The sequence below is a fragment of the Micromys minutus genome (assembly GCF_963924665.1).
Source record: "Micromys minutus genome assembly, chromosome: 10".
NCBI lineage: Eukaryota > Metazoa > Chordata > Mammalia > Rodentia > Muridae > Micromys > Micromys minutus.
Genome location: NC_137979.1, coordinates 24,438,348 through 24,465,421, shown reverse-complemented (window position 1 = coordinate 24,465,421; position 27,074 = coordinate 24,438,348). Strand labels below are relative to the sequence as shown.

The following is a 27,074-nucleotide window of genomic DNA, read 5'->3' as shown; positions in this document are numbered from 1 at the left end:
TAGTGGGTCCCACCTCAGTAAATCCCAACCCCAATTCCTCATCTCTGCCTACAGCGCCAGCTGTTGCTGGCCCCGCCCACCCTCCATCTTTCACTCTTATTATGTTCCAGCTCCGACCTTTACGTTTCTCAAGCAAACGAGCCTCATCCTGCCACAGGCCCTTTGCACCAGCTGTGTTTTCTGCCCAGAATGCTTCCTCCCCCTCGGACCCTCACATAGCTGGCGCTTTCTTATTAATGGTCTCACTTTCAAGGTCCCCTTACTAGGGAAAGCATTCTGACCACCTGATCTATGTAGCCTCCATTTCTGTCACCTTCTCCTATCGCAGCCTCACCTGGGCCTTGAATTTCTCTGTTTATTGATGGCCTGTGGGTGAGACAGCACCATGAGCTGAAACAGGAGCCTAGGGCAGGGGCAGACTGGGGATTGGAAGGTGGAAGGATTGGAGCTCCATCTGGAGGCCTGCTCCCTTGGAGATGCTGTTGAGCAGACAACAGGTGTAGAACTTTCCAAAGGGCATGGTGCACAAGGGCTCTAGCCACAAGACTGAAAATCCCCCCAGAGGCCCTGAAATACGCAGCATGCTGCACCCCACCACCAGAGCTGAACTACTTTCTCAAGTACTTTCTCATGGGACCCTCCCACCTCCGTGAGCTGTCACTACTCCCAGCTGTGGACAAGAAAGTTGGGACTGAGTCTTTGATAGCCCACCCAAAGTCAGACTGCTGAGAGCTATAGAGCAAACACACCCACCCAGGCAGGCCCTAGAGCCTGTACCCCGACTCCACACGGCCTCCCTCCCTCCGTGCCTGGAATCTGTGGGCCCACTGGGTGTAGAACAAGGGATGAGGCTGGGGCTTGAGTCAGAAAGGGGCAGGGGAGACCCCTACCGGAGCACAACTGCCATGTCCCGAGAGCCGACTGTGATGTCAGCAAGGCTGTCACCGTTGAAATCTAAACCACCAGACACAGACATGCCGAAGTAATAGAGTCCCAAGGCCACAGAGGAGGCTCTGATGTGCTGTGGGAGGAGAAAGAGGCTTCACCTTTATCCCTTCAGTGGCACCACCCACCTCCTCCCCCTGAGGGTAAACTGTCTCTGAGCAAGTGACATCTGGGTGGATCCCTGACGGACAGGTGAGACTTTGGTTGAGAGGGGGGTGCTGAGGGGAGGAGTAGAGGGCTCTGAGGACACAGTGAAGAAGGCAGGGAGACGTGAGTATAGCAGTGTGGGAGACTCTCTGGGAGAAGCAACTTCATCAGGATCGCAAGCAGGAGCTGAGGTCCAAAAGAGGATGGAAGGCCTAAGCTGATGCCATGTGGAAGAGGGGTGACAGGGGCAGAGCTAAAATCATATCTATGTGGCTATGCATTGGGTATCAAGGTACTGGGGGACTATCTCAGACTATCTTGTGTGGAGAAGAGGGGAATTAGTGCAAAGTGGAGCGTCAGTTTTCTGGAAGATGTTTGTGATCTGAGATGTCTAAGAGGCCTAGGGGATCACCTGAGGGAATTGCTCAGGAAGCAGCTGAAGGAGGAGGAAGGGGAGGAGTCAGCATGGAGGAGCTCTAGCTCCTCCATGACAAGAACCAGAGGCAGAGGGACCTGAAATGGATTGATGGCCAGCCTACTCCTGGTGACTTTCTGCCTTCGCTGGCATTCTCCACCACCAGAGGCTGGCCCAGCACTTGGGACGGAGGCTAACTCAGGGCTTTAGCTCATTCTATCTGTGGGAGGTTTCAGCCCCAGAGAAGAAGCAGGAAAGCCCTGTTACCTGGGAGGGACTGGCATGCAGGCCATCTGAGTGTCCATTGTAGATGTACACACTGCCATAGCTGGCCCCGTCACCTTCCCCAAAACCTTCTAGAGGAGCCCCAATGGCCACATCTGTGAATTTATCTTGATTGATATCCCCCACCGCTGCCATGGCAAAGCCGAAGCGGCTGTTGGTGAGCCCAGGGTACCCACTCAGTGTGTATGCCAAGGAGAAGGAAGCATCCTGCAAAGTGAACCAACAGCTCAGTTCCCAAGAAAGGTGTATAGGCAACCATCCCAGGGCCACCCAGAGGGCGTGGTCCCTCCATGGTTCCCACTCTCCAGTAGGAGTCTAAGGCTGAGAAAAAACAAGGGAACAGGCCCATAGTAAAGCCAGTGTCTGAAGCCCAGGACCTGGAGCCCACTCCTCTTCCCGCATATTGCTATCTTAGCGAGACAGAGGTTTAGGGTCCAGTTGCAGCAATCCCATACCCTTGCTGAGAAACCTTAAGCAAGGCTCAGCATCACTAGCTCACTGAATCCTCTTCATCAGTAATGTATGAGTGAGAGCCACTGTCATAGTTACTGTGAGAAACATCGAGACCAGAGCAAGTGTTCCATCTCCTGGGCAGCTGTGGCACATGCTACCAACAATCACCCAGGTAAGAAACAGACGGCAGCCATACACACTGAACACCCATGAGCACTGTCCACTCTTACCAAGCCCGGGCTCGTTCACCCTCTGCTACCTAAGCAGGCGTAGCCCTAGCAAGCACATGAGGCTGAACACTCTCACCTGCTCCTGCACGTGGTACACGTAGACTCTGCCTTCTTCTCCACGGATGTGGTAGAATGGAGCAGCCACCAGCAGAAAATCGGTGGTTCCATCCATGTTAATATCCACAGGGCACAGCGCAGAGCCAAAGTAGGATCCCATCTACAACCCAGAAAGAACTCAGCACTCTTCAGGATGGGGGGACCCCTGCCACCCTCCCCGCAGCTAGAGCCGTCGCTTATGCTCTTCCTGGAGCCCCAGGCTGGGGTTGTTCCAGATCGATCTGATCTCTGGGGTCACGGGATTAGGGATGAATAATAGCTGAGCCTCCACGGAGAGAACCCACTGAGCAGACATGAGAACCACTGAATTTACACCCAGGCCCCAGCCTTGCCCAGGGTGGGCCCATCCCTCTCCCCAGGACCTCAGGACCCCTGTTAGTGGAAAGGTGAGTTCTCCAGGAGATACCTGCTCTCCTTCTATCTGTTGCCGCACAAAGGTATCCTCTCTGTCCTTCTGGAGCTCAAACACAGCCCCACGGAGCTTGTGCCTTGGAGCTCCTGCCACGTAGGAGATGCCACGGGCCGTGTGGAGCACTGCAACTGTATAACCTGGTGCCAGAGTGGTGTGACTGCAAACAAGGGCTCCCCACCTCTGGTCTTTCCCTTCAACTCCATCTTCCCAGTCACGTGTTCCCACTGAAGTCAGTTCTGCACTGACAGTGAGGTGTGTGTCCCCATACATGTATGATATACTGCACCCCTTTTGAGCTCTGTATGTGAAGACCAGGATGAAGGATAGGGAGGGGGTACCCACTACTGTTACTAACAGAGATGCCCTGATTCGTCTTATTTAGAGCCCAAGGCCACCCTGTCTCCAGCCCTAGTTCTCAATATGAGGGTCCCTAACTGAAGTCTGATAGCTTGGTGTGTGAGCCATAAGACAGACCATAACTTGTCTCCAGTAGGAATTCTAATATGCACACCGCAGACAACCTCAGTGTCTCAGACCGGGGTGGCTTCCAAGCCCGTCTTTTAGCCCCTACCCCAGAGGACAGGTTTGCTCTTTCTCCTTCCTAGCCTTCAGGTCCTGCCCTCATATATCCATTTGCTGGGTTTCATTTCACTCCAGGTTCCACCTTTGTACCAACCTCCTGCTGTCCCTGAGCCCTTTTCTCTGCCACCTCCAGGCCCCACCCTTGTCCCACCCGCATCCACCAGACCTTCCCCTTACCGAGGTAGCTGTACTGTGCGGCCCCGGAGTCCTCCTTGGCTGTCAGATTGAGGAAGCAACCCTCACCATTCTGTGTGTTGTAGAGCAGCATGCCCCCAGACCAGTTAAAGGCCCCCACAGTGCCAAGCAACACCTGCCCCTGCAGAGGACACCAAATGAGCAGGAGGGAGCCAGGAGCCAGAGAAGCAAAACTTCCTGGACAAAGAGGGTCTTCAGCGGCCAGGAAGGAACATGGGTTGGCAAATACTGGGTTTTCTGCTCTGCTCGTATGAGTCTGGTGAGTAACCCAAGCTCCAGAAGGCACCCTGGGACCCAGATACCGAGCATTTTTTAGCATATAATGGAGTAAAATGGTGCTCCTCACCTCCCCCTTTGTCCCTGTATCCTCAGCTTGTGCCTGTTGGAGTTTGTGTGTGTGTGTGTGTGTGTGTGTGTGTCCGTGTCCCTTCTTCTTCCTCCTCTGCTTCCTCTTCTCCCACACACTGGACAAAGCTTCAGCTTTATCAAACTACCTGTTTTCCTGACACACTTCGGTGGCCTTGCTACCAAGGCCAAATCTCAGTCCTTACAGCTAAGAGAATGTCCCAATCCTTTAAGCTCACAAAGTGACCTCCTATTTAAAAAAAATTACTATTCTTTTGTCCAGATAGGGGAAGCTAGTGGATAGTTTCTCTCATTTCTAAACTAGTTCCTCCAGAGACACTCCCACTGGGAAACTATGAGCCAGAATACCCTCTATCCCCAGTGACACATCTTGGGAACCTACACCAACCGGAGTGGGCTGCAAACCTTGTCCAGGATCTGGGCACTGAAGCCAGTCTGTGAGAGTTGATATTGAAGGGCATCTCCAACTGTGCCTGGAAACCAAGGAATCTGGTGAAACATGCTGTGCCAATTGGCAAAGTAAGGTATATCTAGGAGGGGACAGCTGGGCCAGGCCCCAAAGGAATGGCTATTTGGTCGAATAGTGCACTGAGCTAAGGGCAAAGACCTGGTTTGTGCTTAAGTAAGTACTGGCTAGCTGGGCCTGGGCAGTTCACATTGTCTCCCTGGGCCTCTGTCTCCTCATCTGCTAGTTGGGACTCTGTTCTGCTCTTACTTGCTTTTCTACCATTGGCTCAGCAGAGTTTCATAGATTCAGGGAGCAAGGAGGAATGGGGTTACCATTGCCATTTTAGGGATTAACAGTCTCGGGGAGATGGTAAGAGTCAGGGAGTGTTGGTCTCGAGGAGGGTGTCCTGCTGAACACTGGGGCGTTCTCACAAGGCCCACGGGAGCCCTCACCTTCCATATGAATGATGCTTTGTTGCAGCGTGCTCAGCAGCCCATCCAGAGCTGAGTAGTTGGTCACCTTGAAAGTGTGGGCCTCCTTAGGGTCTGAGGCAATGAGCTTCAGTTCTCTGTAAGTGTTTTTATTCTTAAACGCATTGCCCACCTGTATGAAGAACCCAGTCAGTGAGTGATTCACCATCTCCTCCCTTCCTCCTGCTCATTGTCCTTCACTCTCAATAAAGCTCCCCCTTTGGTGGTGTGTTCCTGACACACCTGGATCTCCTCAGCATCCCCGCTCTGCCTACAGAGCCTGTTGACCCTCCCCTGTGTATTAGGCCAGATGTTCACCAGGACTCAGCTCAGTAGCCTCCCTACATACAGACTCTCCCCATCCTGTTCAGCTAGTGAGCTATGCCCACCTCGAGGTGGACATTCTGTAGGACACAATGGGGGGGGGTCATGTAAAAGCAGGTGGCCGGGAAAAGAGCAGCTGTGAATAGAGAGGCTTTGGATACACTGCTTCCAGAAGTCTCCATTGGGCTGCCTGCCCCCTTACCCAGTCCTTACAGAGTCAGGTTTGCCTCCCAGCTCTTACCACTTACCCCAATGGCAAAGCGCACAACACCCTGCATCTTTGGGGAGCTGATGACAGTCGTGAGGTTGAGAGAGTCCCCAAATATGTCACCATCAGTAAGTACCACCATGACCTTCAATGCTTTCTTTCTGGAGCCACGGCTTGGAGTAAAGATATTATCTCTTAACAGAAGAGAGAATGGAGAGAGTTATCCGAAAGGCTGTCTGGGCTCTGGCTAAGGTTTCCTTCATTGATCGGATAAAAATGGAGACTTGTCTACTCTCATGTCTCTGAACACAAGGAGACAATGCACAGGGAAATCTCCAGTCAGGCAGGTCCTGGCAGAGCAGAGTAACTTCTCCCTGAACAAAGGGCCCAGAAGAAGGTAGATTTACATCACACAGCAAGGCATAAGCCACAGATACACTTTCTCATCCGCTCCCCATTGAAAGGTGACTGTCTCCCCCATTTATGTGTACCCAGTATGGAATTTTAGGTTACAAGAACAGGTAATATTTAATTTTTTAAATTTTCTGTAAAAAAAATTGTACTTTCTGGGTTTTTTTGTTTGTTTTGTTTTGTGGGGTTTTGTTTGTTTTGGTATTTGTTTTGTCTGGTTTTCAGTTTTCAGTTTGTTTGTTTGTTTGTTTTTTGAGGCAGGGTCTCTCTGTGTAGCCCTGGCTATCTTGGAACTGGCCATGTAGAGCAATCTGTCCTCAAACTCACTTTTGGGGATTGAGGCACAATTTTCCAGCCTCTTCAGTGTTGACATTACAGATATGTGTCACCTTGCCTAGTTTCAATGGTCCGTATGCACTGGACACTATTATAAATATAGTATACAGTTTAAGTATTTAATCTTCACAAAATCCTAAGAAGCAACAATCTGTGTTATCTTCGTGTTCGAGGTGTAGAAGCAAAGCACAGGAGGTTAAGTACTTCGTCCCAGATCATACAAGAACAGCTAGGATCCGAGCCCAGCAGCCTTCTCCTGGGCACTCCTGAGCATCTAATAGCTGGGAGCCCTTGGGAGAATTACAGAAAGACGGGGAAGGTGTTGTGCCCACAGCCCTTCTCAGCACCCCAATCTCCTCCTCCCACAGTTCCGCCCAGCCACCCTTCCAGACTCGGTGCTACAGAGCCTCTCAGAGGCATCAGACTCACAAGACATGCTGCATGGCCGAGGCGGTCCTAGTGACATTCCTCACTTGAACAATGCTCTGAACTTTGGCAAGGGTGGCATTAATGTCCTGGCTCTCTTGAAGATCAAACTCAGTCTGGATCACGGCCCCATACTGCACCAGGGCAAAGCTGCACTGGAGAGCAGAGGGAGGTGGAGGGAGTTCATGGAATGCACTGTAGACACCCCAGCCCCAGAAACACAGGAAGAAAGCACTTGTCTACTCTCATGTCCCTGAACACGAGGCGACACTAATACAAAGGGAATCTCCAGTCAGGCAGGCACAGGCAGAGCAGAGTACTTTCTCCCTGAATCAATGTCCCCAGGAAGACCCCTCTATATTGACTATAGGTTCAGCGTGTCACTTTCTTTGGCCAGTGGGACATTGAAGTGTTCATGACTACCACAGATGAGGGGGCCATCTCAAGCCATCCCTAGTGAAGCAGACAGACACCTCTAGCAGCCTGGTAGCTCCAGGTAAAATGGACAGAAGAGTCACCCAGCTGAGCTCAGCTCAAAGGCTCGAAAAGCTACGAGCAAATGAAGGGTGGCTGTTCTGAAGCTGGTACTCAGGCATAGATGTGTGCATCGGGGACAAGAGCCCAGCCCTCGAGGAAGCCCACCTCAAAACACTTCTCATAGAAGTTCCTCATCATATTAGAGATGAAATTTTTGGCCTTCTGGAAGTCCGGGGGGTCAATGCTTCCTGAACCATCCAGAACAATGGCGATTTCAGTGCCTGGTGAGGATGAAGAAGAAGGTGGGCGTGGGTGTGAGATTCCAGGCAGAAATAAGGGCAGCACGTTCTACCCTGTAAGGTACCCACCCCCACCCCCACATACACAAAATACTCGGACTCCCTGACTGTGGTTCAGTCCATGGAAGAAGCCAGGGTAGCTCCTGAGAATGAAGTTCTCCCCACCCCGACCCCATACCCTGAGACCCTGTATCTCTGGCTGTTCTAGCGCTAGCTCTGTAGACCAGGCTGGCCTCAGACTCACAGAGATCCACCTGCCTCTGCCTCCTGGGTGCTGGGATCAAAGGCATACATCACCACTGTTCTTACTTTAAAAGCAAAGGGAGATCTGGAATCTGGTTCTGACTACTATGGGCATCACTCCCATTTTGGTGGCCTCAGTTTCTCCACCTCTAAGAAGGGCCAATAAGATGGCTCAGCTGGTAAAGGAGCTTGCTGCCAAGCCCGGAGACCTGAGTTTGATCCCCTGAAACTCACCCAGTAGAGGCATAGAGCTGACTCCTGCAAGTTGTCCTCTAACCTCCACATGTGTGCTGTGACACAGGAGTGTGCACATGTGCTCATGCACACACCCCCACACACAACAAACAAAACACACAAATATTTTTTAACTGAGGAAACAGGGCTGGGATTTGCCAAATGCGTAGGACCTGGCCATTGTTCCCATCTTCTAGATGTGAACACACCTTGATTCCAGAGGCCATTAGCCTGGGGGGTTAGTATGGAGGCCCCTAATGTGCCTCTTCTCACCAGCTTCCTCTTCCTCTTCCTCCTCCACTGCCCGGCGTCTCCTGGCTGATTTTGTCTCCTCCCCCGTGCTGCCTCCTTTGCTTCTGTTGTAGTCATCAGAGTTCACACGTGCGCCGGGATCCAGGAATCCTTTTTCAGGAAACACACAGACAAGACACAGAGTCAAAAGAAGCTTCCATGCACAGCTGCCTGCTCCCAAGACAGGGCTCATTAACTCTTCCCTGACGAGGACCCTGAGCTTGCTTGTCCCATTCTAGGACAGGTGTCTGTCTGCTTCTGTTATAAGCTAGTGTTTCTCCTTGGATCCAGAGACCCTCTAATCCTTACCCAGGTCAGAGAAGTAGGTATTGGTCTGGAGGTCCAAGTTGGGGGTGAGTAAGCTGCAGGCACCGGTGAGCTCTGAGTTGAGGCTTCGGGGTTTCCGGGCCTGCACCTGAATGCATACCTGGGGAGAGGAGAGAAGGAGCAGGCAGGCGGGCAGGGTCGGCCCCATACTTCTTAGTTGCAGCTACTGTCACCCCCAATTCCAGAACACAGTTGCTCAGCCTGTTAGACAGAGGAACAGCTGCCGCATTCCTCAGGGTCAGGTATCAGGTGCCACCATCAAAAATGCAGTCAGTGGGCACCGGCTGGGTCAGACTCGGCATCGCTATAGACAGGCGGACCACAGACAACAGCACAACAGTAGGCTTGGCAACACCATCATCACCCATAGGAGCCAGCACCAGCCTCCCTGGGGCCCTTTGTCCCCCTGCCTACCTACTCACCAAAACACCATTGCGGTTCCCGACCAGTGTGACTCCCTGGTACCTGCCCTTTGGCATATAGATGTGCTCTGAAACAGTTAAGGCGGGGAAGGATGAAGGGGAATCTGGGAGCCCACCATCAAGCCAGGGCCACAGGGATGCTGATGTCAGCAGCCTCAAGAAGCTAGAGTTGGTTCCGCAGCCCTGAGTAGCTTGGATACACCAGGATGCAGTTCCTGCCCCAACCCCCTTTACCATCCCAACAAAGACCCCACTGCCCAGCCTTGATAACCAGGGATGGGGATTCACAGAACTTTTCAGGGGAATCCTAGTGTGTGTGGGATTGGGGGGAGGAGCGGCAAGCTGTAGGTGCCTGTGAGCTCTGAGTTAAGGCCTTGGGACTGGCTGCTGGATGTGGACTTAAGTGTATATCTGGGGAGAGAGATCCAGGAAGACTCCTAATGTCAGCCTTGGGTCTTCATACATGCTCACCTACATGTGAACACACAGAGACACATAAAAACTCAAACCTATTACTTAACATAGTGCCAGGCACACGGTGAGCACTCAGTGGGTGTTGGCTTCAGATCGGTCATTAGGACTGAATCAAGAGAGGCAGGCTGGGCTGTGGTGGGTACCATGAACCTGGGCACTGGGGCTTGGGGCCAGAGTGATGGGGCCGGATCAGGCAGGACTGGGATTGGAATAGTTTGAGCTGAGATGATGTGAGGTTCCTAGGAGGTGTCCTGGGGAGCGGGCTATGGAGGTGGAGTGGGCTTACCTACTGGCTGGCAAGCAATTTCATCTGGAACGATGGCTGGAGCACATCGATACAGGACTGCTGAATTCCTGCTGGAGCTGCGTCTGGCTACCAGGAGGCTGAGGGTGAGGAGACAGCAAAGACAAACTGGCTGACAGGTCCTTTTTCCTCCCTGCCCGCCTAGATCCAGTCTTCCTATTCCTGAGGAAGAGGCCCAGACCTCGGTGTGACAACGGCTTCCTAGCCTAGGCCTGCAGACTCCACATCACAGGGAAAGCGCTTAGTCAGCCTCAGTTGCTACATGGATCCAGTCAGGGAAAGAGTTCAATGTAACCCCTGTCTGCCTGCCTGACAGTTTGGAGCACTTCTGGTGGCTAGAAAATACTCCTATCCTGTGGGATGGAATTGGGGGACCAGGAAGTCCCCAGACACACTGCCAGTCCCTTGAAGGGCAAAGCTGACTGGAACATTTTACTCATCTTCCTGACTGGGACCTAGAGGTTAGGGGAGCTGATGAAGACATCTTGAGTCTTAATGAAAACAGTCAATCCTGCTGTGAAGTTCTTGTCTCCCAATCTCAGGTCCAAGAAGATGGCAAAAGACAGCGTCAGCTTAAACCGTCTATCACACGGCTCCGTGGAGCCTGGGGCCTGGCTGGCCCGACTCCCCGGGCGGCTGAGCACTTGTGGCTGGGGTTGCAAGCAGAGCGTCAGGGAGGGGGATGTGAAGACTGCCTTCATAATAGTGAGCCATGTCCAAGGCCTTGGTGGGGACAGGAAGCTATGGAGGGCTTTGTGAAGAGGAAGCAGTACATGGTTAGTCTGTGCTTTTGAAAGGTCATGATGTGGCTGCGGGAACGCTAAAAGACAAGATAGCACAGGAGGAGGGACAGACGTGGGGCCCTGTCTCCACTTGCTTAGCTCTTACCACTAGACACTGTTTTGTCAAGATGGGATTTCTCTGTCTGGGTAGGCCTGGCTGTCCTGGAAATTGCTATGTAGACCAGGCTGGCCTCAAACTCAGAGGCCTGCCTGCCTCTGCCTCCTGGGTGCTGGGATTAAAAAGCTAGGACACCACACCCAACTTAGAATAAACACCAGGCACCTCTTTCCTTTTTCTCTTTGGTGGTGCTGACATTAAACTCAAGTTCAGGCACGTGTTCTGCCACTGACCCACGCTGAACCCCTCGTTGTCTTTTTCCCCTTAAATCATCAACACAGCCCATGGGCCAGGCATGATCTGACCCCATCTCTGCCTCTGTAGCCTGCCCTGCTCTTTCTCTGAGATGTATGCTGTGGCCATTAATGACTTTATGTCCCCGTCCTCTCTCTCCTCAGCTGTCCTTTCTGCCTGGAATCCTGGCCTTCCACTCCCTAAAACTGGCTCAGCCTCACCCCTGTACTCCGCCGCTTCACTGTCACTCACTCATGCTGCTTTCTCCAAGTATCCCTACCTCATACACCGGTTACCCTGCACCGATGCTCTCCTTCTCAGAACTTGTCACCACCAGACAGTAGCTGGCTTCCTAATTTACCTAGTTATCATCCGCCTCCTCCACTGAGCGAGTCCCCCAATAGCCTTGTCCACCTTGTCCATCACGCAATTCCCGAGGCCTAGAACATTTCCTAGCACAGTGTAAGGGCTCAGTAAACATCTGGTGAATGACTTGCATGGCCATACAGGCAACAGCTGAGGCGTTGATCTGGGGCGCTGGACAGAGAGGGTAGATGACCAAGGTGTATCTGAGTCCCCAAATTTAGGTCACTGTTCAGTAACTCTGCCTCTGTCTCCAGGCTGCCTTGTCCCGGGCCCAGTACCTTTCCTTTTGCTCCCAGGAATAGATGTGTTCACAACCATGTTCCTCCCCAGAGCACCTGGAACAGCCCTTTGCCCACCCTGTTCCCCCTCCTGTGGTGCTCCTTACTCCCTCCTCCTGCAAAGAAGCCTTCCTAGGCACCAGCTCTGCAGGCACCTTCCCAAAGGAAGGTACCATGTAACCCCCTCAAATCCTCCAGTAGACCTAACTACTAGATTCCTCTCAAGAGGCCACCACATTCAGCTCTGCAGACTGCACACTGCAGATCACCAAGGTGGTCATCCATATGTGCAGTACTGTGGCCTGAGGCCCAGTCTGTGTTGCTCTCAACCGTTTTATGGCTGGTAACCTCCAGGTTTGCTGACGTAGTGACTAGCAACCCAGCTAAACACAGACTGACCAGCTATGACAGAGGCTGGGTTCCCTGTTCCACTCTGGACTGGGTGTGGCTCCAGGATATCCCATCGCCTCTGCCTTCTTCCAGCTGACAGTCTTACTCAACCTCCATAATCCAGAAAGTACAGGAATTATGAGGGGTGTATTACCCTCAACCTGGGGATGAGAACAGCTATCGGCCTGTTCTTCTCTCTGTGGTGAGCTGGGCCAACCAATTTGTGCACTTCCTTCCCCTGCAGCAGGCCCAGGAACCCAGAATTGTCCCGACCACATCCTCCTGCTGACAGTGCAAACCCCGGAGCCCCTCTGCCTTAGCAGGTATTCAGGGAGGTGTTCACAAGCCCCACTAGGTTCCCCATCTCTTGACAGCTCCCAGCACCCTATTCTTGGAGAGCCTTAAACACAAACACTCCCTCCCCATCTACTTTAGCCCTTGGGCCTCTAAGGGAGAGGACATTAAGACTGTGAGCCTAGGGCTGGTAAGGGACCCACTAGGGTAGCTGTAGAGATTGATGAGCCAGGAGATGGCCACAGATAACTTGACTAAGAATCATTTATGAGGGTTGCTTGACCGAGTGGATTCTGTCATCTCATTTATATTGAGTTAAAAACCAGGCAGAAGAGGGCTGGAGAGATGGCTCAGAGGTTAAGAGCACTGTCTGCTTTTCCAGAGGTCCCAACTTCAATTCCCAGCAACCACATGGTGGCTCACAACCATCTGTAATGGGATCTGTTGCCTTCTTCTGGTGTGTCTGAAGACAGATACAGTGTACTCATGTATATAACATAAAATATTTTTTAAAAATCCAGGCAAGACTGACAGAGACACAGAGTTGGGGGGGCTGACTGTCAATGGGAGGTATCTGGTGCAGAGCAAGGGGCTCCCAGGAGTCTTTCCTCCTGCTTCTGTCTGTTTGATTTGTTGTTGTTTTGGTTTTCTTTAGACCGTCCTGGAACTGACTCTATAGACCAGGCTGGCCTCAAACTCACGGAGCTCTGCCTGTCTCTGCCTGAGTGTTGGGACTCAGGTGTGTGCCCATTCCTGGTTTCCTCTATGCTTTAACCCACACCTTCTGTCTGTCACTGAGCACATGCTTTATAAACATTTACTGAATAAATAAACCGAATCTGCCCTTCCCTTACCACTTAAGTCTCCTGATGAACTCTGTCCAACTATGGAGAGTTTATGACCTCCAAGCTATTTCTGTCAATAGGCACCTGCTATTTTCAACTTTAATACTGACAGTTCAGTTAAGAATGCACGGCTACAAACAAAAAAGCGAATAAATAATAAATAAATAAATCCTTTATAAATAATTTGGAGGGGTGGTGCATGCCTTATCCTGACACTTGGAAGGCAGAAGCAGCAGGAGAGGGTTCAGAAAAAAGAAAGAAGACAAGAGGAGGAGGAGGGGGGAGGAGGAGGGGAAGGAGGGGGGAGGAGGAGGAGGAGGAGGGGGAGGAGGAGGAGAAGAAGGAGAAGAAGAAGGAGGAGGAGGAGGAGGAGGATGAGGGGAGAGGAGGAGAAGGAGGAGAAGAAGAAGGAGAAAAGAAGAAGGAGGAGGAGGAGGAGGGGGAGGAGGAGGAGGAGGGGGAGGAGGAAGGGGGAGGAGTAGGGGAGGGGGGAGGAGGGGGGGAGGAGGAGGAGGAGGAGGAAGAGGAGAAGGAGAAGGAGAAGGAGAAGGAGAAGGAGAAGAAGAAGAAGAAGAAGAAGAAGAAGAAGAAGAAGAAGAAGAAGGAGAGAGAGAAAGAGAGAGAGAGAGAGAGAGAGAGAGAGAGAGAGAGAGAGAGAAGGGAAGGGATGGAAACGAGAGGAGAGGAGAGGAGAGGACCTAAGTTAAACCAAGTCAACTTTAGAAGCCACTCTGGTAACAACAGGAAATCGAAGTGGGCTTTACATATTGAGTTTTTCCTCTATCCAGACCTTCCCCTGCCTCAGGGGGATTCATGACCTTTATCTATAGAAGAGATACTAACCTGTTGTAGCCCTGCCCAACCTGGAGGCTGCCTGAGCCATAGTGTGTGTATGAGGTGGGGAAGCTCGGGCTGCTTTGCTCACAGGGCCTGGCATAGGGTGGAGGGCTTAACACACAATAGGTGCTCCATCAGAACTTGCAGTGAATGACATCTATCTTCCCTCTCATCTCACATTCTCGGCTGAACACAGAGCTACTTCAATTCACTGATTTGATCTGATTTTGATTTCATGCAACCACACTGTATTTGATTTCTTTGGTCTTTCATATTACAAGTACTGCCAGTGTCTTTATATCAGGACTAGGAATGAAGCTCACTAGTAGAGTGTGCTTAGTGTCCTTGAAGCCTTGGGTTCAATTGTCAACACACACACACACACACACACACACACACACACACACACACACAGATCATTATCATCTCCACCACCATCATCATCACCACCACCATCATCTTCTTCTTCTGTATGCCTGGAGCAGGGATCCTACCACAGAGTGTATGCTTAGAGTGTATAAGATCCTGGGTTCAATTCCAACACCACATTTGGTTTTTCTTTAGCATGGGCCTGCACATCTCTCTAGAGCTGGTACCTGGGGTGTAACTGCTGAACCAAAGGCCACCGTGCGTCCTTGACCCACCAGGCATGGCCACGCTGCTCTCCAAGACAACGATGCCAACACACACCCACACATTCCTGTTTCACCCACCACATCCTCACCGGCACAGCCCTCAGGTCTGTCGGTTGTTAGTCAGCCAGAGGGCGGATACAGACGAGTTTCAAGACTCAAGGCAGTGTCTCTCACAGTTCAGTTTGGCCAGAGCCCGTGTGAAGAAAGCCCTTTGGGTCGTTTTCTCAGATAGTCTCACAGCAATCCCGTGAGTTCCACGAATCGCCAGTCAGGGGGAAGAGAGCTTGCTCAGTGAGTACAGTGAGGCACCTCCGAGCCACGAGCCCCACCCAGGACTTAGCCCACTGTGAACTGCACAGCCCCCCACCCCCCACGTTCTCTCTTTGGCTGTGTGTCATTCACCAAGGGAAGTGGGTGCTGCTCAGGATATGGGGTGGGATATCACAGCCTTCTCTGGGCTGCACCTCAGTCTTCTTTGGAGCCTAGTCCTCACCCTTCCATGTGGCGGCCCCACTCACCAGGTCCGGTTGTCGCTGGGGTCCCGATGCAGAAGGGAGCTGAGCAGAGAAGGTGCGCCCGGCTGCAGTGCCGTGACCCAGGCCCAGTCCACATCCACACTGAAGGCTCCCAGGGGCTTCAGGCCTGCGGGCGAAAGAGACACACGGATGAAAGAGGCACGGCCTTGAGGCTGTGGTTGTACCTGTGGCAGCCATCAATCTGCCTGATCCTGTGACATCACCACCTCACTGTGGAGAACAATGCCTCCATCTCTAGGAATGCCTTTCCCATCTCTAGGAATGCATGTGGTGTGTCTGACCCAGGGCTGCTGGTCTCTCTCCTAAACCAAGCTACTTGCTCCAGTCCCGGGGAAGGTACTCTCTGAGGGCTGAGTGCGGCCCCCAGCCCTTCTACTTCCTGCTTTGGGATTTTTCACACCAGTTACATGGGCTCATACCGTGTCCTGTACCAAACTTTACCAGGGATCCAGAGCCCCCAGAGAAGGTCTATGCCCCTACAAACGACCCAAGAGGAAGCCCAATGTCCTCAAGAATATCTTCTAAGAATGTTTAATAGTTTGTACCTTACTTACAACCCTAAACTGGGAATAAGCCAAGCGCACCCGTGGGAGAGCAGATGAGCAACCGTGTTCACATGATGGAGCGAGAAGAAACTGAGGCACGACTCACCGTGCCCAGTGAAGGAAACCCAAGGGCCTGAAAAGTACTACAAACAGCTCGCCTTTTATCCCAGCACTCAAGAGGCAGAGGCAGGTGGACCTCTGAGTTCGAGGCCAGCCTGGTCTACAGTGAGTTGCAGGGTAGCCAAGGCTACACAGAGGAAACCCTCCCACCTACACCGCAAAAAAAAAAAAAAAGAAAGAAAGAAAGAAAGAAAGAAAGAAAGAAAGAAAGAAAAGAAAAGAAAGAAAAGGAAGGAAGAAGAAAGAAAAAAGGTGTCTTAGGGCCAGTGATGAGACCCTTTTCTCGTTCATACTAGCAACTTGCTCCATATGTTCATAGTTTCGTCTTAGCATTTGCTAGACAGTTTTTAGCTTATGAATCACTTTTAATTAGTGTTCATACTTTATCCCCCTTTTTGTATTTCTTTATTTCAAGATCTTACATTACTCACGCTGGCCTCAAACTCAGTTCTTTAGCTGAGGACAGCGTTAACTTCCTAATGCACTTTGGTACCAGATCTGGCTTTATTAATCATTTATAAAACAAACTTTGGCTTTGTTAATTTTCTCTATAGCAGGTTCATTTTCAACTTCACTAGTGTGCGCTTATATCTTTATTCCTTCCTGCACCCTCTTTGGGTTTGATTTGCTATTCGTTTAACTTATTGAAATAGAGCCTTCCAGGCTGGAGAGATGGGACAGCGGTTAAGCGCACTGGCTGCTCTTCCAGAGGACCCAGGTTTGATTCCCAGATGGTTAACGACCATCTGTAACTCCAGTCAGAGAACCTTCTGCTTCTGACCTCCGTGGGCACTAGACATGTATATAGCTATGGTTCAAATACGTGCAGGCAAATTACATATATACATTACAAAAAGTGAGTGAGTGAGTGTGTGTGTGTGTGTGTGTGTGTGTGTGTGTGTGTGTACCACATATTTCTCTGGAAGGTTTACAATTATAACAGGGATGGAGAATAGAATTGTGTGCATATATATGGGTGGGGTTTTTATTTTGTTTTTTGTTTTTTGTTTGTTTGTTTTCTTGGTTTTGGTTTTTGTTCATTTGTTTCTTTTTTTAAGGTGGGGTTTCATGCAGCACAGGCTGACCCTCAACTCCTCATGTAGCTGAAGGGGAACAGAGCTCCTGCTTCTTCAGTTTTGATCTTCCAAGTGTCTGGGCTACAGGCCTGTGCCACCATGCTCAGCCTCCCTGAGTGTGTGTGAGAGACTTCACTTCCTGTAATCACTGCATTCAGCGTGCCCTGCAGGTTCTGATTTCTCATATCTTAGTCTAAGCTCTCAGTGTTTCCGCTGTGATTTCCTCTGTGACTCGGTGTTATAACCAATTTAGGCTCCATCTGAACTGCAGTTCTTAAAGGATGTGTTGGGTGGTGGCTAAGATAGTATAGTTTATATCATACATTTTATAGCGATAAAATATGAATTGATAAAACTGTAAAGTGTCAGTATTTTGTTGGTAAGTGGAAATATTAGTTCGTTAATATGTGACTAAAATTGAATAATGTTTTTAATATTAGATGATTTGGTTTTTATGATAATTGCATGTTTGAGCATTGGCCGTTTTTACTTAATATTTTAGTTTTGGAGGGGTTGTAGACTTATTTTATTTGTTTGGGTTTTTTTTTTTTTTTTTTTGAGACAGAGTTTCTCTGTAGACCAGGCTGGCCTCCAACTCAGAGATCCTCCTGTCTCTGCCTCCTGAGTTCTGGGACTAATGTTGTGTGCCACCATATCTGGCCTAAGATGCATTTTAAAGGAGACAATATTATATCAAATTTTATGCTAGTAACCTTGATAATTTAGGTGAGAATTATCAAGATGAAAAAATACCTTCAAACAACAACAAACCGCCCCCCAAACCCAAAACTGGCCAAAGAAGAAATATCCAAGGTGAATCAGAGTTTTAATCATTACCAAGAACCCTCAGAAAGAACGCTAGGCACAATGTCTTCACTGATAAAATCTTCAGAACATTTGGACAATGCATACCAGGCCCACATAAACAGAATTCCGTGTGCCAGTGACTGGAAAATAAAAGGACATTTTCAAACCATTTATGGCATCCGCATAAGACTGACACCAAATGCTGACAAGAGCAGCCAATGGAAGGACAACTGACAGCTGGTATCCCCACCCCTCCTGACGTCATAGACGCAAAACTTGCGGGCGAGAGACTGGACCAACTGCAGTCAGGCTCCATCTTAGAGAATCTGATCTAAGGTTGATCTTGAGTTAACCAACAAGCCTGTGCACCTAACGCTAGTTTCCAGGTTCCTCCCGAACAGCCACCAATCGGGAGGAAAGCAGAGAAGTTAAGTTTACAGTTTTACTCCCACCGCCAGCCAGTTATTCTAAAGGGCAACAAAATTCCATAAAAGCCCCCCAGTCGGATGTGTGCCAGGCTAGAAACCGCCTTGCTTGCTGGCTTCCCCCTACAAGTGCTTGCTTGAAATTGAGTTGGCCGTGAGCCCAGGCTCAAGCTAGAACAATAACCCTAATGCGATTGCATTGGAATCAGCTCCTTGGTGGTCTTCTGGGGTTCACGAATGCTGTGTACGGGTACGACACAGAAAAATGTGATGGAAATCCTAAACAAATAGAAATAAAAGAGAACTCCTTTAATCTATTAAAGAACATCTCTAATAATCAAACAATACCCAAGATTAACAAACACGTTTTTTTTAAGGACAGTCTTCATACTTAACCCAGGCTGGCCTTGAGCCCTGAGCTACATCCCAGTCAAAACAAATGTTTTAACAATGGTGGATTATATACCTAAGTGTAAAAATACACACACACACACACACACTTTTCAAAGACAGCATAGGCCTCGTGGGTAGACAGATATTTTTAAAATAAGACACAAATAAGCACAAATTATCAGGAAATAACTGAATAAAACCTGTATACCAAAGAGGGAAAAATCATTAAAGGAAGAAAGATCTACCTAGAGAGATGGCTCAGTGGTTAAGACCACTGACCGCTCTTCCAGAGGTCCTGAGTTCAATTCCCAGCAACCCTATGGTGGCTCACAACCACCTGTAATGAGATCTGATGCCCTTTTCTGGTGTGTCTGAACACAGCGACCGTGTACACACATAAAATAAGTATATAAATCCTTTTTTAAACTACTTTTAAAAACAGAAAGATGCTAGGCAGTGTAGCACACACCTTTAATCCCACCACCAATCAGGAGGCAGGGGCAGGCGGGTCTCTGAGTCTCACTGAGTCACTGACATCAAATGAGTCTTCTGAGGATCTTTATTTTGCTTTTGCTTATTTGCATGTGTAGGGCGCGTGTATGGGTGTGCATAAACACACAAAGCCTGAAATTGACATCAGGTGTCTTTCATAAGTATTAACACAGGTCTCTCGGTGACCCTGGAGCCAAGCTGCCTAATGGACAGTTTGCCTGAAGGCTACCGGCTGCCACGCCCACCGGAATCACGTGGGTTCCGGAGATCGGAAGTCCAGTCCTCCTCATCCGGGCCTAGCAGATGGTTTGTTCCTGAAGCCATCTGTCTCCTAGTCCGGATTCTTACTCTTCTCTTTTGTTTTTTGGTCTTTTGAACCAGAATCACAAGCTTGTACCATCATGCGCAGCCATACCCGAAGATTCTAAATCACAGCTCCTGAATCAGGAAGGCAGGGAAGGGCCCAAGCCTGACAAGCCTCCTCACTGAACATGTCTACAGCTGGCGGGTCCTCAGACCTCAGTTCAAAGTTTTAGACTATTTTGGTAAAGAGAGGGAGTGAAAGAGATGCATCCGGTGCGTGGGAATCCCGAGAGCCGAGTCACACGTATGATAGGCATGTGAACTTGCTACAGCTATTCTGTACACCTTAAAATCTTCGGACACACTTAAAATCTTGTCAGGAAAACCCTTCCACTGTTTCAATTCCCAGTCTTTCTGCCCGAGCCTTTGACAGGAGGATCCAAGAACAAACTACTTGTTCTATACAGTTTACCATATATTGTCCCCACGCTAAACACTCCGGTGACCTCATCTTTTACTAGAGTTTGAGTGTGTGTGGTGTATGTGCACATTCATGTAGTTATGTGTGCATGTGTGCCGCTGTGTATGGAACCCAGAGATTGACACCTGGTGTCTTACTCTACCACCACCCCCACCTTATTTTTGAGGTGCTTGTTAATTGGCTGGACTGGTTGGACTGGGAGCTCTGGGTTCCTATCTAGAGTTGAAGAAACACACCTCCACTCCCAGCTTTTTATGTGGGTGCTGGGGGGGTCTTTATTCAAGTTTTCATGCTCAGAGGCAGGTAGATGGATCTCTGTGAATTCAAGGGCAGCCTGGTCTACACAGTCAGTGTCAGTCCAGCTAGGGCCACACAGTGAGACCCTGTCTTTAAAAAAAAAAAAAGTCCTCACGTTTGCCCAGCAAACACCTTACCCAGAGACTCCTCCCGGCTCCATACTTCTATATTCCATTATCTTCACCTCTGCCTTGCTCCGGACCATTTATGTGGACTCATTAAAATGCATGGCCCCGTAATATTAAAGCCATTAAAATCATGGGACAGAAAGAAAGCACACAGGAGGAAATCATGGGGTGTTTTGTTTTGTTTTGTTTTGAAAAGGGAAGAATCCAATTAGACAAAGAAGGAGGTGAATCATTAACTTGTACAATTAACAGTGAATCTTTATACTTCCTAAACCAGCCCCACTTTGGGCTCTGGACACAGTTCTGGGTCTCAGTAAATGCTTAATAACATTTTATCTGGATGAATGTATCCATGAGTGGAGACTAGCTAATGGGACCCATGGTGTCTACAAAACAGGAAAAAGAAACAGTTCTGGCCAAGTGTGGTGGTGGATCTCTATGACTTTGAAGCCGGTCTTGATTACTTAGCAAGTTCCAGGATAGCCGGAGCTACACAGAAGGGCTCTGCTTCAAAAAACAAAAACAAACCCTAGCTGATGGAGCACAACTGTTACCTGTATTTAAACCGAGAGACAGTCCCTTGACTGGCTTGGAGAAAGCATACACTCCTCCATTCCCAGACTGCCACGCACTACCCCGAGCAACACAGAAAGCAGCAGATCATGAGCTCCCCAGTGCTTGGGGAATCACAGACCACTTTGCAAATCCACTGAAAACTTCAGAGCCTCTCTAGTCCCCAAAGTGCATTGTGTGTAGTATGATGCTCAAGACACAACATCCCAAAATATAACCATAGGAGACCAGAGTGAGTCTCAGAATACACTTCTTCAACACCAGTGAGCTGGTTTTCCTGAGGCACTACAGACACATGACCGTACCTGCTCCAAAAGGCCCTTTTACCAAAAACAAAACAAAACAAAACAAAAACAATTTTACATCTCGAAGGAACTCCTCTTGAGCAGAGTAGCCTCGCATAGAGGTGGGTTTTATTAACTGGGCTGCATTGGCTGCATCTCCAGGTCCTTCCCCCACCCTCTCAGAAGGACTTCAAGTCCAGCAGCTCCAGGTCCCTGCTCCTTCCTCTTCTGCAGCTCTGGGTCCTTGACAAGTCACCGTGTGCTTTCATGTCTGACAGTGTTTTAGTCTGACCCTGTTTTCTCCTGTCAATCTTCCTGATGTTGATTTTGCTGCCATCCCAGTCAGGGCTCCCCAGTCAGGGCTCCCCAGTCAGGGCTCCCCAGTTGCAAAGGGAATGAGGATGTTCCCTGTGCATTCTGAGCTTAGCCAAGGACAGCTTGGAGTTTGTACTCAGCCTCCTTGGCTTGGCTCGTTTCAAGCTGCACCTGTGTCTCAGTGAGTCAGTAGAGACGGAATAGGCAGAGAGTAGCCTGAAGGGGAAGAAACTACAAAGCGGGAACTGCCGGATTGTCCTAGGGTAAGTGGGAGCCTTCTGACTTCCCCTTTTATTGCCTATAATTGATTGATAGAGTGGATTTGAAATCCCGAGCACTAGAGGCACCTTCCCACACTGCCTAGATGTTCCCTCCATCCCATGGGCCTTCCTCATCAGATAACCCCACAGCCAACCTTATGGGCCTGTTCAGCCGGCCAGCAGTCAATCCAAATCCTGGGTAAATTAACTCACTGATCCAGGAACCCACTCAGCATCCTGTGGTGTTTGCTGGCTCTGACTAAACCCCATCTTGATAAACAAATGGGTGATTAAATCTGTCTCCCCCAACCTGTGATCTGATCTGAGTCATCCATGACACCCCCAAACCACAGAGCCCAGCTCAGGGCCCGGCTCAGAAGAGACACCCTGAAAATACCATAATAGGTCAGCTAGCCCTCTTTCTCACACCTTCTGTTTAACTGAGGGGTTTGGCTGGATCCCTAAAGGGGTGGGAAAGCAGAGCTGGTGGTGTGTGTGTGTGTGTGTGTGTGTGTGTGTGTGTGTGTATGTAAACAAAACCTGATATCTGCCTCCCAGGGCATTTGCTTTCTTCCAGGCACTGTGCTACAGGATGAGGCTACCAATTTGCTCTTGGACTCTAAATTGATTATTTGTGTCTGATGCCCAGGTTGCTTGATTTCAATGCTTATACCAAAACCTGGAAGCACTGAGGGGCAGACAGAGAACAGGGTACAAACGGCCTCCAACGAGCTGAGCGGCCACTTGCTAGGCACGGTTATCTGTTATGCTAGCTGCTCACCGGGCCAGGGCAGACCCTGCTTTAATAGGGCAAGAGCTTAGGTCATCGAGATCTGATTGAATAGACAGGAGGTATAAAAACAGTGCATGCGTGTGTGTGTGTGTGTGTGTGTGTGTGTGTGCGCGCGCGCTCGGGTTTCCATATACCCTTTACTTCATACTTTCCACAGAGTCTGAGAGAAAATAGCCTGAGCCCTAAGGGCAGAAAGTCTTGAGTTCAAATCCTTGCTATGTCTTCGGATGTCCCATTACTTTGTTTTTCCCATTGTGGCATGGCTGTGCTAGCTCAGGGCCTGTGGAGTGGAGGTTTGGTGGCAGATACTGGTGTGAAAGGCTCTGTGACCACAGGTAAAGGGGCTGCCACTCCTCTCTCATCCTCACTGCCCACCTTCTTCCTCCAAACTTACCACACAGTCAGACTTGTGTCTGTCACCACTCTACCCGCAGGGCTGCTCCCCTAAACCGTCTGCAGTCACATGAGTCTCTGTGACCTCACCCTGGCAGCCCCCACCACCTTTTCTTTTGCCCTAGGCATTTTTAATGTCTTCTCACAGCACATGGTCATCATTGCTCACAACAAATGAAGTCCACTTTACAGGAGGAACTGGCTCTAGAAGCAAGACTAGGCTCGGCATCCTGACGCCTGGTCCAGAGGCCCTGAAAGACCGCAGGGGAGGGTCATAGCATCTGCAGGTCACAAGCATCTACAGAACACCTGTCTGAAAGGAGCAGCTTGAGAACCACATCCCTTCATCTTTCTTACAGAGCCTCAACTCCAAACCTCACTGGCCCCTGAAGAGCCCCTCCCCCCACACCTCTGGTTTACCCGATAATAAAAGCAATTCCTGGATGCAAGGCACAGCCCCATGTTAAGCACGTGTGAATTTCCCAGTGTTTTCCCTGAACATCCCTACAATCACCCCACTCTGTACTCCTGCCCTCCTCAGCGTCCGTGGGTTGGGGCACTGCTGCAGCCTCCTCACCAGCTTCTCTGCTGTCTCCTCTTACTTCTTAACTCCATCTTCTGTACAAGTGTGATTGTCCCTACCATGTTCAAGACCATCCACAGCTTCCCAGAGCCTGGTGCTCTGAGTCTTCCATGCTGCTCAACTCCAGCACTGAGAAGCCCTCAGGTGTCCATGTCTTCCACATGCTCCATATATAACAATATACCTGTGCACACCACACACATGTACTTCTGTGCACCGCATATATACCTCATGTATACCTGTAAACCGCACAGACCCCATGTACTTCAGTAGTATGCTAATACCCTATATGTACTCATATATAACATATGTATGTATATATATGCTCCATGTTTCATACATACATAATGCATACTCCACAAACAGAATACACACTGCATGCTCCATACATCCTATCTAACGTCCATATAAAATCTGTACACCTCACATATGTCATGTCTTATATACCACACAGGCTACATACCTCATACTACATACAACATAGTAGTACATACGGACAGTGTATGCACCACTCACATCCCATACACTCCCTATGCATACCGCACATACTTCATACACACAAGCCAGTTTTCCAGAGGTCAGAGATGTGAGGTTCCACCGGGCTTGTGTCCTTTCTAGCTGAGTGTTGTTTCCTGGTTCCACTGAGTCCTGTGGCTCTTTCCATGACCTCCCCCACCCCCGCAGGGCTAGGAAAGTCAGTGTGTGTCGCCTGCTCTCTCATCACACCGGGGCCCAGCAGGTCCTAATCTAGGCCGGGGAAGGCACCATCAGAGTAAATAGCTTTCTGACCTCAAGCCTTTGCTTCTTTATCTTTTTCACATGCCCAGGCTTTGATGCTTCTGAAAGCCCCTCTTTCTGCCTATTTGCTGAGACCTTACCATTCTCCTAGGTGTATCTCAGGTCCCTGGATCCCTGTTTCTGAGGACACAGCTTTTCTCTTAAATCTACACATAGCTGTAGGTTAGACCTCAGTGGGACCAGGCCAACCACCTTCTAGCTTCCTCAGTGGGGACCAGTTGGGGAGCTGGGGTTGGTGTCCTGAGTAGAGCAGGCCCCCAGACTCTGGTTCCTTCCTCTTAACCATGAGGTTTCACAGATCCATAGCAAAGTTCCCTTCACACAAGAGAAGTAAACTCAACCTCTGAGACTCAGGAGGAAGTGAGTTGCTGTGGCCACAGATTAAGTCAGGGCAGGATTAACTCAGCAGCAGACTATATGGCATTGGGGTATACTGGGGCTAGGGGCTGGGACCTGGGCTGCTCTAGGCTCCAATGTGTCCACCCCTGCATTTTCTGTGGACCTTCCTTAGACCACCTTTCATTCACCTCCATGAGTGACAGGAAAAGATCATTACCACAGTGAGTGGCTTGGAAGGGCAGAAGGGCAGAGCCACCTGGTCAGGAACAGTTATAGATTGGCCCCGACCCAGGGAAGCCAGCCAGGCACAGGACTCAATAGCTTGGGCCTGTGCTCAGTCTGTATTCTCCTTGGCGGCACCTTGCCTGCTTCTGACTCCCGAAGCCCTCAGGACTCAGCCTCCGTCTTGAGGCCTGGTGTATCAACTCCCGGCATCACGGTGTAGAACAGTTGCCATCCCATCTTCCCATCACATACCAAGACCTAGCTTTCACCCATCCCACAGTATAGCCAATCCCACAGGCTGCAGGGCCTCAGTGCAAATCTGCCTGTCTCCATTTTTATTTTCAAGACAGGGTTTCTTTGTGTCTCAGTGTAGCCCTGGCTGTCTTGGAACCCAGAGATCAGCCTGCCTCTGCCTCCCAGGGCTGGGGTTAAATGCATGTGTTACCACTGCTTGGCTCCATCTTATTCTTGGTGGCATGTCAACTTGGGGTGTGCCAGGGCCTCAGGGGTTTGATGAAGGTCAGGTAGTGGAAGAGGTGTTGAGGTGATGCCATGGCTGAGGAGTTGTAGGTGTCCCTGCTAGGGTCGTCTTTCCAGGCCACAGAGCATCCTGGGGCTGTGAGGCATCTACCTAGACATGGTTTTATCTCTACTACTCTTTGGTTCCCCCTTTCAGCCTCTGTCCCCAGGCCTCAGTCATCTCTATACTGGAGTGAACTACTCTAGTCTCAGCATCTTCTTTAGACAGCTGTGATGATAGGGCATCAGAGCCCTGATTAAAAAGAAAAAGGGCAAGACTCCACTTCCCACTCTGTAGTAACGGAAATAAAGACAGGTCTAGGACGACAAATAACAAAACGTTCAACAAACTTTATCCCCCCTTGGTGACTACCAAAGGCTTAAAAACCAAAATGTGTGTCTGTGCACATGCATGTAATGTGCTCACGAGGATGGCAGGACGCAGAGACAGAAGACAAACCCCTTCTCTCGCTTTACCATGTGGATCTCCAGAATGGAATTCAGGTCATCAGGCTCGGCAGAAAATGCCTTGACCTGCTGAGCCAGCTTACTGGCTCCCCTAGGTCTTTTTAAAACATCAAAAATTCCCCAAAGCAGCATGTGCTGGTGATCTGAGCAGGGTTTAGCTTGCCTCCTGGATGCTCTGGCTCATAGCTGGTGCTCACCCTGTATCCTCCTCCCATGATTGCTCTGCATGAACTGGCTTCCACAGATACAGTTCCCAGCCCTTACATTACTTTATCTGATGCCCACCTTACTTATTCTCTTGCCAAGTATAGCAAAAAATGGGAGGTGTGGGGGGAAGAGATCCAGATCATTTGGCAAGACCAGACTAGAGTCCCATCTGAGCAGTCTCCGGGGCTCAGCTGATTATGCTATCCTGTCTCTAGTTTTTAGACAGTTTTTTCCAAAAGCAGTTCCCACTCAGGGGTAAAGACAGAATGGGATCCCCTGGCAGCCTGCCCCTCATCCACATCACAGAACAAGAAGCAGGTTTCCTTCAACAGTCACTGTAGATTTTCTCCCTGAGTCTCTTCCAGTATCCACACTCTTGACTCCCAGCAGAGCCCTCTTCTGGGTGCCACAGGATATCATTAGCTTCCACACTCTGGGAACTAACTGGGCGTAGAACCGAGGATGTGGTAGAATGAGGGGAGGTAAATGGAGAGGGAAAGAGGATGACAGAGTCCTAAAGCCTGAAGCCAGGGGCCAGCAGCACTGAAGAGGCCCTTCCCAGAAAATCTGCAGATCTGTCTACACAAAGGCACTTCCCAAGGGAAGCCCATTATTCCTCTGACCACTAACCCCGAGCCCAGGCAGACAAAGATGATAACATCTAAAGACAGGGGGAAAGGCTGACTTACTGGCCATGCAGAGAAGGGCATGGAAGAGCCACTTCATAGCTGGAGCAGATGCAGCTGTGTGAGCTGAGTGGGGTGACACAGAAGGTACTCAACTTCCCTTCCTCTGCAGGGGAGGCCAGGAGGCGGGGACAGAAGCGTATACAGATAAGGGACCACAGGCCCACAGGTACTTTCAAGTAGACATAATCACCAGAGCTTGTACAAGACCAGCACATGGCTTCCCCTGTAGTTGTGGGCTGGGTCCTGGGAACTCAGACAATCATCAGCCCAGTTCCAACACTTACTAGACTCATGTATGAGTGAGCTAAGATTTGGCTGGTGGTAGTCCTGGGTGTCTTTGGCAGACAGGACATACAGGAGCAAGTCATCCAGGTAGGTGAATTCCAGCCTGTCCCATCCAGAATG

General features: G+C 50.0%; 1 protein-coding gene across 1 annotated transcript in view; it reads right to left on the bottom strand.

Moving 5' to 3' along the window:
* The window catches only part of ITGAE (integrin subunit alpha E), a gene marked incomplete at both ends in the record, with an annotated part of 51,016 nt that extends 24,310 nt beyond the window's left edge, over nt 1-26,706 (bottom strand). The window contains 16 exons of the mRNA XM_080922770.1: nt 891-1,021; nt 1,775-1,999; nt 2,552-2,692; nt 2,999-3,141; nt 3,764-3,902; nt 4,553-4,620; nt 5,048-5,198; nt 5,638-5,791; nt 6,774-6,925; nt 7,413-7,528; nt 8,297-8,425; nt 8,624-8,741; nt 9,064-9,131; nt 9,824-9,921; nt 15,139-15,262; nt 26,670-26,706. Of these exons, the coding sequence (XP_080778896.1) occupies nt 891-1,021; nt 1,775-1,999; nt 2,552-2,692; nt 2,999-3,141; nt 3,764-3,902; nt 4,553-4,620; nt 5,048-5,198; nt 5,638-5,791; nt 6,774-6,925; nt 7,413-7,528; nt 8,297-8,425; nt 8,624-8,741; nt 9,064-9,131; nt 9,824-9,921; nt 15,139-15,262; nt 26,670-26,706 (1,994 nt within the window). The remainder of the gene's footprint in view (nt 1-890; nt 1,022-1,774; nt 2,000-2,551; nt 2,693-2,998; nt 3,142-3,763; nt 3,903-4,552; nt 4,621-5,047; nt 5,199-5,637; nt 5,792-6,773; nt 6,926-7,412; nt 7,529-8,296; nt 8,426-8,623; nt 8,742-9,063; nt 9,132-9,823; nt 9,922-15,138; nt 15,263-26,669) is intronic.
* Between the last annotated feature and the right edge of the window lie 368 nt (nt 26,707-27,074).